General features: G+C 31.4%; 2 protein-coding genes across 6 annotated transcripts in view; both read left to right on the top strand.

Annotated features, from left to right (window-relative positions):
- The window catches only part of LOC110030045 (30S ribosomal protein 2, chloroplastic), a 15,832-nt gene extending 8,530 nt beyond the window's left edge, over positions 1–7,302 (top strand). The window contains exons 2-5 of one of the 5 annotated variants that reach the window (XR_002294611.1): positions 2,196–2,297; positions 2,394–2,693; positions 3,896–3,986; positions 6,997–7,302. Coding sequence is in view for 2 of the 5 variants with exons in the window: in XM_020732591.1 (XP_020588250.1) it covers positions 2,196–2,297; positions 2,394–2,693; positions 3,896–3,934 (441 nt within the window). In the remaining 3 variants the exon portion in view is untranslated. Of the gene's footprint in view, positions 1–2,195; positions 2,298–2,393; positions 2,694–3,895; positions 4,145–4,468; positions 4,487–6,939; positions 6,958–6,996 lie in introns of those variants that run through there. The other 4 variants (XR_002294613.1, XR_002294615.1, XM_020732603.1 and 1 more) reach the window with 4 other exon arrangements.
- Positions 7,303–10,299: 2,997 nt separating this feature from the next.
- On the top strand, positions 10,300–10,914 carry LOC110034991. The gene has a single exon (XM_020739264.1). The coding sequence runs from the start codon at positions 10,300–10,302 to the stop codon at positions 10,912–10,914; it is 615 nt and encodes a 204-aa protein (XP_020594923.1).
- Positions 10,915–12,052: the final 1,138 nt, after the last annotated feature.

The following is a 12,052-nucleotide window of genomic DNA, read 5'->3' as shown; positions in this document are numbered from 1 at the left end:
CAATGAAAGTAATGCATATTGCAGTAGCCATTGCCTAAAGTATTGCATATTGCATATTGCAGCAATTGCATTGAACAAATGATTTTTCAACCCCCTTTGAATTTGATTTAACATCAACAAAATATTCTCAAACAGATGATTCTCTCTTCCTGCCTTTCTTACATTCTATTTCAGTACTAGTGCTTCCAACAACCACTTCTACGGGTTGAGAACTATCATTTCCATCATGAATTGCAATTGGCAATTGTTCACTAGTTGATGCAGATTGAGAATGTTCAATATTTGATATTCTAAATAACTGCATACAAAAATATAATATCACATGAGATTACAATCATTTCATGCTGTATGTACGTAAATATGCTTCAAAAGAAAAAGAAGTTTAAATATATGCAAATGTTTGCTTCTAAATAACATGTTTTCTAACAAAAAAAAACATAAATTTGATATAATTGACTGAAAGCAGAAATAGGATGGAACCTCTAACCAACAAAGATAACATTAAAAGAAATTCATTAAAGATAATCATTTCTTTAATGTGCAACTTTAATATATAATTGAATGCATGCTTGTCCAAACTTTCTCTAAGCGAGTTCGCCTCTTCTGCTACATGTTCTACTTTTCTGCATTGGCATGAAAAATTGAACAGTTCTTCAAAGAGGACTCGCAATAATTATATTAGTTATGCAGTAATGTTTGAGAGGGAGTACACCAGAGAAATTTTCAAAAGAAGCTTCTTTCCTAATCATTTGAAGGAGAGCTAAAACATATGAATTTATAAAGGGACCCAATTATCCTTTTAATAAGCGACTTCAGAAATTGGCCTTTTGAAGCTGCAAAAGGAGAGACTTCATTTTATATTTTGCTGATTAATTTTCATTTGCTCATTTATCGGGTTAAAGATTCTGGCTCAAATGCAAATAATTTTACAATTAATGATTGAGAGTAAAGCAGAGTATGACAAATTTAAGTAAAAATTTTCTTACACCATTTGACTGAAGTTTGTCATAAAATTTGGCATTATCAGTGTTACACTTCTATGAATGCTAAAATAATTCCTTCATGCATTCTCCATTTATCATCTATTTTTTCCTCATCCATTACCATAATCCATGTATATTCAAAATCTACTAAGATGGAAACTATTGCTTGATACAAACTTAAAGACATGAACAACAACACCTCTCTTAGGATTACAGTAATATATTTTAAACCGAAAAAAGAAAACCAAACAAACAAGAATATCGAGCAACCAAACAAGAATACCGACCAACCGAAGTATAAGAACACCTAAGCAAGAATACCGGGTCGATCCGAGGCCGACTCACCGAGGAAAAATACCTTTTCTCAAAGAAAAATGGAAGTAGAGATTAGAGAACGAACACAAAAAATAAACTCAAAGCTCTCACCGAGAGAACGATTTTCGCGATTTTGAGAAGTTCTCACCGAGAGAGGCTTTGAAGCTTTTCACGATCCTGAGAGAAGGAGCAGCCGGGAAGAGAAAGATCGCAGCGCTCCTAGCCTCCTGTAGTCGTGCTTCCGTGAGAGGAGAGCGGCGCGAAACTGTGAGAGGAGAGCGGCGTAAGAGATGAGAAAGCGAACGGGAGATTGGGAGAAAAAGCGAACGGAGGTTAGGGAATTAGGGCTTCCCGTATGAGCGTTCCTTTATATATTATAATATAAAAATAAAAATATAATATATTATAAAAATTATATACCAAATATTATATAAATATATAATATTTATATTATTTGAGTTTAAATAGTATGTAAATTTATTTTTATGAATAATTTATTTTACTTTATAATTTACAGATTTTAAATTTTAAAATATATTAATTTTTTTGAGTATATAATTATTTTAAAAATATCATAAATTATATATATATATTATTATTTATTTATTTAATTTTTTTTTTATTTCGAACAATAACGATTCGAACACGAACGAACGCATCACTGTTCGTGTTTGGTTCATTTAGCAAACCGAACGAAAAAAATTGTTCGTGTTCGTCTCGTTTGCTTATCGAACGAATCGAACACGAACGCTCTGGCGAATCGAACACGAACTGTTCGCGAACAACGAGCTTTTTTGACAGCCCTACATGCATAAAGGGTAGATAATCATGAAAAGTGCCAGCAATGTCATTTGAATCACTATAATGTATTATAATGTTTCCTCATATCTGGTGTAGGTTATGTATGACAAATACTCTGGAAGAAGCCGACGCTTTGCATTTGTTACTATGGCTTCCATAGATGATGCTGATGCTGCTATAGAGAAGCTAAATGAAAAGGTAATTCTAATCTCCTTTTCTAAATTTATCTTCTAATTTTTACTCGAGCTTCATCCTTCCATCATAATGGAACTATGTTTGCTGAGTTATTTGTAGGAAATTGGCGGCCGGAAGATTAAAGTTAATGTGACAGAAAAACCGTTGAACCCTATTGATCTATCTCAACTCCAAGCTGATGAATCTAAGTTTATTGATAGCCCCTATAAAGTTTATGTAGGCAACCTTGCAAAGACAGTCACAACAAAATTACTGACAAAGTTATTTTCAGAGAAAGGAAAGGTTCTTAGTGCAAAAGTTTCTCGGGTGCCTGGGACCTCAAAATCAAGTGGCTTTGGATTTATTTCATTCTCTTCTGAAGAAGATGTGGTAGCTGCTATTTCCTCATTTAACAATAGTGTAAGAAGATTGCTACTTTGTTGGACTTTTCATTTCATCTAATTTTAATGTTAAAGGTTACAATTTCTAAGGATGCCATCCATACTTGTTTATTCTTACCTTGTTTTTCTTGTAGTTGGTACAATGTGCTTGAATTACTTGCTGATAATAGAACGCCTTGTTTACTTGAGCTTCCCTCCAATTTTGGTCGAAAGAAACAACAAATTTGATAATAGAACCAAATTAATTCAATTTTGTGGTTTTAGAGGTTAAATTGAACACATGAAAAATCTGAAACTAAAGTGTACACATCTAACAAGTCGATTGACCATTTTAATTATTTATGCATTATTTTAACTTAGCTGAGAGGATCCTGACACACTGATTTAACACAATTTGGTCATGTTCATCCTCATCAATAGCTTACTCCTTGAGAAAACATTGCATCTATTAATAGGCAAAAAAAGCTCAAATGAATGAGACAGCCAAATGATTGACTGAGAAAATTATACATATACATGTGTGTGTGTGTATAATTTTCTCAGTCAATCATTTGGCTGTCTTCGCTTCAGAAAACTGTCTTGGTGATTCACGTCCCTTCATATTTTCTTAGAATTTATATAATTTTTCTAGTGATTTCATCTCATGGAACTATTTTTCTTTTGCTTATTGGAATTTATGTATTTCATTTGATTTGTTTTTACCTTATATTCAAGAGAGTTTGCCACATTGTTAAGAGTTCCTAAGAGTAACCAACTAGTGTTAAAGTGTGAATGAAAGTTTAATTTACCTCAATAGATGGGCATTTTCATAACATTGCACTTGGTCTAATGGTTGAGAGCTTAAGGTATTGAGTTCAAAGACTAGCATGAATGATGTGTGCGATGAGTTACAAAAAAAAGAGACATGTATATACATACTACCTAATTCCCATGTATTTACATATCTAACACCTAATCTTTACTTTTTACATTTATAACACACAATTCTTTCACGTCACATAACAAATACCACCATTTTAACTTTTAAAAGTGAAACACACCTTTTCATGCATGGGAAAAGTGGCATGTATGTAAAAATTAAAGTTTAGGCGTTAGATATGTGATGCTTGGAAATTGAGTGCTATGTATGTTGTTAATCTTCTTAAATATACATATATATATATATATATATACATTTTTTTAACACTAATGGTTTTTTTGTTTTTTAATGGCCTCTTTCAGTTGTTCGAAGGGCAAAAGATCCGTGTTAATAGGGCATAGCAGTACTGATCTATCTCAGCATACAGGAAGAGTATTCTGATTTGTATGCCAGGTTAGTTTTTCCATTTCTAAAGTATTTTTGAGTGATGTGTTTCAGGTTATTTATTTGTTTTTTTGGTTACAAATTTGAAATTAGAAAGCTTTTTAAATAGGTGATGCCTTTTTCACATTGTCATTTGGTTGGGTATTAGTGTTTGCTATGTATTTTTTAATTCGACAAATGCATTTAAAATAACTTAAATAATTTATGGGTTCTTACTTTTGGATGATTTACTAATATATCACTGAACTTTGATGTATTTACATATCTAACAATTAATTATTTTTGTAGTTAGATAATATTCTAGTATTTATATCACATCAATATATATCTATTAAAATGTGCAGTTCACTTTAGATATGTTAATGGCAGTGTTATTTTTGATATGATGTGGAGCTTATGATATTATATAAGTATGGATATTTAGCAGTTAGATATGTAAATACGTAAAATTTTAATAGCCTGTTTGTAAATTTGAAATCTTTTCTCTATAGAAGAAGATAACGGAAGTTTTTCCCTGTGAAAGTTATGTATCTTCAAAGTAATAGATTCAGTTTAAGCAAATTCTGTACTGTAATGTCTGTAAATCCTTACTTTTTCAATTTGTTTGAAAAAGTCATGATATTTCATGATTTTATTTTGAATTTATTTTTGTCTTTTTGAAATGAGTTGTAATAGTATTTCTTTATTTGTAGAAATTTATGTCTTGAGAAATTATTTTTTATGTTTAGTTGCGCTGGAGTGAATTTTATTTTGGGATATTTGCATGCATACCAAACAATTCTTATGTAATTATATATTTAACTCCTAAAACTTACATTATTTATGATTGTGGAGTGCTTCAACTCATTAAGTTTGTAAGTTAATTGCCTTTTATACTTGAAAATTTGTGCATTTACTTGTTAGGAATTAAGGTGTGTAGGTTTTTATAGTTCCATTGAATGTAAATTTTTTCTATTTAGCTATCCGGTAGAAAAAAACTGATGACAAATTGATCAAAATATGAACCGGGTGGTTTAAAAAAAAAGGGAAAATTTACAAACGTAGCACACAATTTTGATCTATTTACATATCTCACATTTACAGCTTTTATATTTTTATGCTTTAAACCTGTGCATAAAAAAGTGTATTTCACTTGTAAAAAGTGATAAGAGTGCTAGTTTTGATGTCATATTGGAGATTTGAGTGCTGTGTAAATATGAAAGTTTTGGTGTGAGATACGCAAATACATAAGAATTGTGTGCTATGTAAATGCTTGTCTGTTTCTGAGCCAAAAAATGGATTTGGATGTAGAGTGAACTGATCATAGAGCTGGTTCATGGTTGCACCAGCAGATTTTGCTGGTTTGATCCAATTTTTAATCCCTTAGTTTTACCCATGTGTTTTATCAATTAAAATTTGGAAGATTTACATACATGCCAATCAATTCCTATGTATTTACATATCTAACACTAAAACTTCAGTATTTACATTCATACCACCTTATCTATACATTAAAATGCGTATTGCACTTTTTGAAAATTAAAATAATATTATTTTTTATGATGTGTAAATGTAAAAAATAAAATTTTGGTGTTAGATATGTTAATTCATAAGAATTGGGTGGTATATGTAAAAACACCTTAAATTTCTCTAGGAGGATTTACATGCATACAACTCAATTCCTATGTATTTATATATCTAACATCTATACTTCTATTTGGTTCCAATGATCTTCACATTTTGTAATAATATTTCTCTTATAATTTAATCAGCCATCCATAAGTTTGGATCCATCGATAATTTGATAATTTTTTTTTTGCACAAAATATTTTAAACTAGTCAAGTTCCACTCAATATTTAAGAAGTTGGCATGAGTGATTTGATTTCAAAAGTATAATGTTCTAGTGGATGGTCATTGATAACTTGAATTGCGTTTGATTAGAAGAAATGACAAAGTCATTGGATAGTGATGACTAATGTTTAATTCTAATTTCTCCTCATTGAATCTCTGAGCTTGTCTTTATGGAGAAAATTGATTGAATAGTAGAATGAACACTGTCTTTTCATCTTCTTCTATGAGAATAATTTATATTGCATCCATATCCATTATGAGATAAAGAAGTGATTGCTAGGCGTTTAGCCTATGAAAAGAGGTTACGTGGAGAGCAACAATTTCAACTTATTGAATGCTTAGTTTCACTTGCTAGCCTACTATAAAATGATTTGCACTTATGAGACTTTCTTATAGGAGGAAAGCATTTGTCATTAGACTAAGATGAAACTATAAGAACAACAACTTATCCTATTAGAGATTTTCTTTAGCAAGTTGATAACATAGACTTAGACTTTGATGCTCCAAATTTACTGTCTTTTTAACATATTTTCTATCATGAAATGTCAAGTCAACCAAGCGACCTTGCATCCAGATTATTTGCATCGTAACAATATATTCCATTCGAGGATAATGGAGGCTATCTTTTTTCAATGAGCAGAATACGTTTAAATGTAATGGTTTATTGGGAAGATATTGAGGAATCTTGTGGTTAATCATTTGACTACAAGTCGATAACGACAACTATCCATAGAATTAGGGGGGCTATCCTTGAGATAATCCTTCCTTTTTGTTTTTTTTTTTTTTTTTGTAAATTGGTAAAGTTTACACACACACACACACAATACACTAACATGAATTCTTTGATTGGACACATACACACACACCCAATAAGCTAACATAAATATTAACCAAATATATTATTGTACACTATTGAATATTTAATATTATAAAGTCAACTATGAAGTATATTAAAAGTCATCTTCCCATTAGGTTAGTGTTAGCATAATTTATTCTTATGTTTTCTTGTGCTCACTAGAAAAAAATAATATAAGGGGGGCCGACAATGGCGCAACCTAGATGGAGCTAAATGTATTTAATAAAAATATTTTTTAATATGATGATGATCAATAAACTTTTCTATTAGTATAGATGTTGTCGATGTGAAAGTCGGCTACCAACAATGTGATGATGATTGCATCTTTATAGGAGTTTTTGGTTGATGGTTAAAGAAGGTTGGTGAAGGTAAAAAAGTGGAGTCGTCATGAATATCTCATTATTGGGGTTATTTGAGGTTTATCTACCCGGCGCTCCTGCCTTAGATTTTCTAGGAACAATTGAAATGGCCCTTGTAATTTTTATCATCAATGCTATAATAATATTATTTTGTAATTTTCTATATGTGTTTTATCAGGTTTTTATCCCCCTGGTCAACAAGAATAATTTATTTTAGCTTTCCTCCATTGATGAGCTAGTTGATTGAGTATTAAAAATGGCGACAATTCTTTGCATTGTGCCCTTGATCATTGTAAAACAAGTAATATTTTGAGGTGTCAGGATCATTTGTTGCAACAATCTTCAACAATGATCAATGAAAGTACTCCTAATCTCATTTAACATTCTCAATATCAGCCGGCGACGCTTAAGGTATAGCAAGCTACCTTGATGATTTAAAGTCAAAAACTCCAGATCTCATCTTCCAAGGTAAAATACTCAACACTACTTTTACTAGTGGTGATAATAATGCAATTACTAGGTTAACTAAGTATATTTGTCATGTCATCTTTCATTGACTCCAAATGCTTTAGCTTCAAATTTTATTATGAAGTCATATGGCCATGCTCCTTTACATTAATATGGTTGTTTTTCAACTCGAGCAAATCAACCAATGGATTTGACAATCACATGGTAACTTAAAGAGATGCTGGACATATAAGATTCGGTGTCTATTGTCACCCAAGTAGAACTTAGGGTTTGTATTATCTCCATGGAAGCTTGAGAAATGTTATATAAGTGTTGCGTTTTGAATTTTCGCTTGAAGCAATGATGGACGTAATGCTTCTTGGAAAACTATGAATGGACCATCGTAATTGTGTTTCCTTGGAAGTGGTTAAAGAAAAGTCGACACTTTAACGTGTAATTGATTGTGAGGAGCGAGATGTTTGGCTCGAGAGGAGTGGTGTAGTCTGCTAAGTCTGGCTTCACTTGGCCGGATTCTAGTATATGCATCTTGAACTTGGATGGCACTTGAGCCTCTATGATCTACATCAAATAAGTGCTCCTATCTACCTATCACTTTGTTGTATAACGAGGAAGAGTATATATATATATATATATATATATTTATTGGTATTAATAAAAGCAAAAAAAAAATGAAAATTATTCCAAACAAACCCTTACAAGCATAAAACGTAATTCTTATGTATTTACATATCTAACACAATTTTATTTTTTCTTTTACGTATTTTTTCTTTTACTTATATATCATCTAAATCTTTCATATCACATAAAAAAATATCACAATTTTAACTTTTAAATGGTAAAATATATCATCCTTAGGTAAGTCGGTATTTATGTAAACTATATAACTTTACCTGGATTAATATTATCTAAACATGAGTTGAATTTGAATAAGAAGCCATGTTGTTAATCGTTAATTATATTTAAAATTTTGGAATTGACTGAGTCAAAATTTTTATATAAAACGCACACATAGTTATAATTAGAACTGTGACTTTAGCTCGAAGGCCGTTAATTGCTTGAAAAACAATTCTAATTTCAGCTCGGATCAAAATATAATAGTCAAGCTATGAGCTAAATTTTGGATCAAGTTTTTTTTTTAAGAGTTGATTTCGAGACGTACATGGATCGGCTTGAAACGACTCCAGATTGGCTCATAGTATTTATTTATAAAAATTATATATATAATGTTAAGTAAAAGTGAATATAACGAATCATAAGCCAATTCTGAGTTGGAGTGGATTCAAATAATTAAATTTGAGCCATTTAGTTTCAATTTTGAGTAAGATTGAGCTGACTCCGAACTAAAACTGATCCAAATAACTCAATATGAGTCGGCTCATTTCGAATTCGAACCGGATGGATCTTGATTCAATTTCGAGTCGGCTAGACTCGAAATCTAATATAACGAGTCAAAGGCCGATTTTGAGCCGACCTAGCTCGGCTCGAAATACGTGAACATTTGTGTAAAAAGCCAGTGCTCAAAGAAAAGAAAGGTTATGATGCCTAAAATCTTTGACTGAAGCCAGCACTTAAAGCAAACTGATATTAAAATAGGATTCCACACAACCTTTAAATTTATCTTTTCTTTTTATACAAGTACTGTTCAAATAGCTTTGGAAGCAAATGTGTTAAATGTTGACCATAATGCAACAATAATGAGCCATACTTTTCATTAGAATCTAAGTTAAATAATTACAATTGAATTACACATGCCGCGTGCCCCAACTTGTTTCTTCACATCTGCGAGTCAGTTGTACGTTCCCTGAGGTCAGGGGTTCGAATCCCTCTAATGACGGTCTCTTTATGAAGGGCGATACTCGAATTATTAGGTATATTAGGGGTGGCTAGGAGCTAGTCCAGTAGCCTCTGGCCATTCCATTTAAAAAAAAAAAATACAATTGAATTACATAATTTTATGCTTAATTAATAAATAAATAGAAATTAATCTCTATATTCTAGAAAAGAAAAACTTATCATTTCAAAATACAATGAGCATTATTTCGTGTGTAATATGAAGGACTTAATTTTTATTTCAACAAAACACAAGTGATACAATACAACATTTTCATTTTTTTTTAATCGTGGGTCAATAATAATAAGTAAAGTTTCATTTTTTATAATAATAATAATAATAATAATATAATCTATGCATGATGTATATATAAGTCGAAGAAAAATAAGAATAAAAGTAAATAAAAATAAAATTTAGTTTATCAACTCGAATCATTTTGACTCGATTCCGCCTAACTCGAATTAATTGTGATTTCGACTCTTAACTCACACTCATTCGACCTAATTTTTACACCTAATTTAACTCAATATATGTTATATTTTGTGAAACCCCCCCACCCATCTTCTTTGCAATTCTCTATAATTGTCACATCTAAATTCTCTGTACAGCAAAAGTAGTCCATCTCTTCATTATCTTCTCATCACTAGGGTTTGATTCTTTCAACTCTGGTTATGCATTTCAGTTAAAGTTTCACCAAAATACCCATAACTTATATGAATATGACATGCTTACCAAAAAGTTAGACTACATCTTTACATGTGCAATAAATTTATCTTCTTGTTCACATCAATTACATTATTATGCAACAGACAAATTCATACTTTCTGAAACATGTTATTGGCACAAAAGGAAAGAAAATAAATACATAAGAATTAATGCCAATGGCAATCATGTGAATTCAATGAATATAAAATGGCAATTGTATGAACACCCTTGTTTATAAAGCCATGACCTCTCATACTTTTTTTCTCCACCTCATGGCTCAACAGCCTTCTCTCACATCTCATTCCTATAATTCCTCATTGAAAGCTTCATGCCAATCCCTCAAGATCAAAACTCATGTAGAAGCCTTCATTCTTCGGCACTTGTGCCGCCTCGTTCGAGCTCTATCGAACACTAAATCCTTCATCATCAAGCTCTTGACCCTGACGACTGCGATCACTAGCAAGAAAACAAGCATCTCTGCCACGAAGATGCATGGGAAGAAGAAGAAGAAGATGATGAAGAGGGTACTGAAATCAATCACTATGTGGTGCAATATGCCGTCAACACATGTAATTCCGATTTCCGAGCCCGCAATAAGCTTTCAGGGTCTTAAAACAATAAGCCAAACTTTCTACGACTCAACATGGAACTCGATTGTTGTCGTCAGTGATGATGATGCTAGCTTGGAGCGGCAGCTCTCAGGCTACCTCGAATGGCTTGAAGAAAACGAGCCAGGAAACGATGGCGGCGGCAATGACGACGTCGATGATGCAGGTGAAATAGACCAGCTTGCTGAGAAGTTCATTGCAAGCTGCCATGAGAAGTTTAGGCTGGAGAAGCAAGAGTCTTATAGGAGATATCAAGAAATGCTTGCTAGAAGCATGTGACTTTGGTGCCCGGTATTACTAGTTTTCGTTGTCGGTTCTTTTGATGAAGCGGTTAAGATTAGTTACGGGTTGGCGAAACAACTTAGAATTCAATTTGATTGGAATCTACATCAATTGTCTTCGTTGGATGTGATATGTTTCATGATTTTGTTTTGTCGCGAATAAAGATATATGAAGTTGAGATTTTCAAAATTTACATGATTCCTACTTTTTTAGTCTTCTTCCTTTTTAGAATTTTACAAGATTTATAAGTCATGTTTTAGTTTCAATTTTTAGATTCTTCCATCATTGTCTAAGTTTTTTCTATTACTTGCTCCTTTGGTTGGAACCCTTTAAATCAAAGGCTTGAGAGGCCAAATTGGACAAATTTGGCTCTTTATGTAATTACAAAAATTGCACTTTTTCAACATATTAATAAAAAAAAAAAACTTTGTTTGACTCATCTTTTTTTTTTTAATCTTTTTTACAAAATAGCAAATACAAATAATTTTTTATAAATATAAGGTTTTTAAGCATAATTATTATTATTATTTTATCACTATATATATATTTGTGATTATACTAAAGTGGAGACTTTATGGATACACCACATATTAGGCATTGGGCACTAATTTAGTTTTTTTTTTAATTGCATTGCATTAGGTGTTACATACATAGTTGATGAGGCATTAATCTAAATATTAATGTATTTTTAAAAATGTAGCATCACTCCTCTAATAAATTATCATTTATACGCTTAATGAGCATGACTTTCCTATTATCATTTATGCCAAGCATATCAAAATAAGGAAGATTTACATACATACCAACCAATTCACATGTATTCAATTTTTACATACATGCCACCTTACCCATGCATAAAAACGTGAGATACTTTGTATGGTATAATTTTAAAAAAAAGTTAGGTGTCAGGTATGTCAATACATAGGAGTAGGGTGGTATGTAAATGCCCCTAATAATAAACTAAACAGTGAGATGATTCATTAATTTCACCAAAATCAGATGGAGAAGTAAATGATATTTAGCCATTAAGAGTAGTCTGACAAGATTGGAACCAAATGCTATACAGATTCAGCACAAGATATAAAAACTTAAAACATTATGAAGCCATTTTAAGCCATTTTAATATAATATATAT

Source organism: Phalaenopsis equestris, unplaced genomic scaffold, assembly GCF_001263595.1.
Source record: "Phalaenopsis equestris unplaced genomic scaffold, ASM126359v1 Scaffold000002, whole genome shotgun sequence".
NCBI lineage: Eukaryota > Viridiplantae > Streptophyta > Magnoliopsida > Asparagales > Orchidaceae > Phalaenopsis > Phalaenopsis equestris.
This window is presented reverse-complemented; position numbering and strand designations above follow the sequence as displayed.

Coding starts and splice junctions, on each gene's coding strand:
- LOC110034991 (XM_020739264.1), top strand. CDS start 10,300: ATGGCTCAACAGCCTTCTCTCACATCTCATTCCTATAATTCCTCATTG.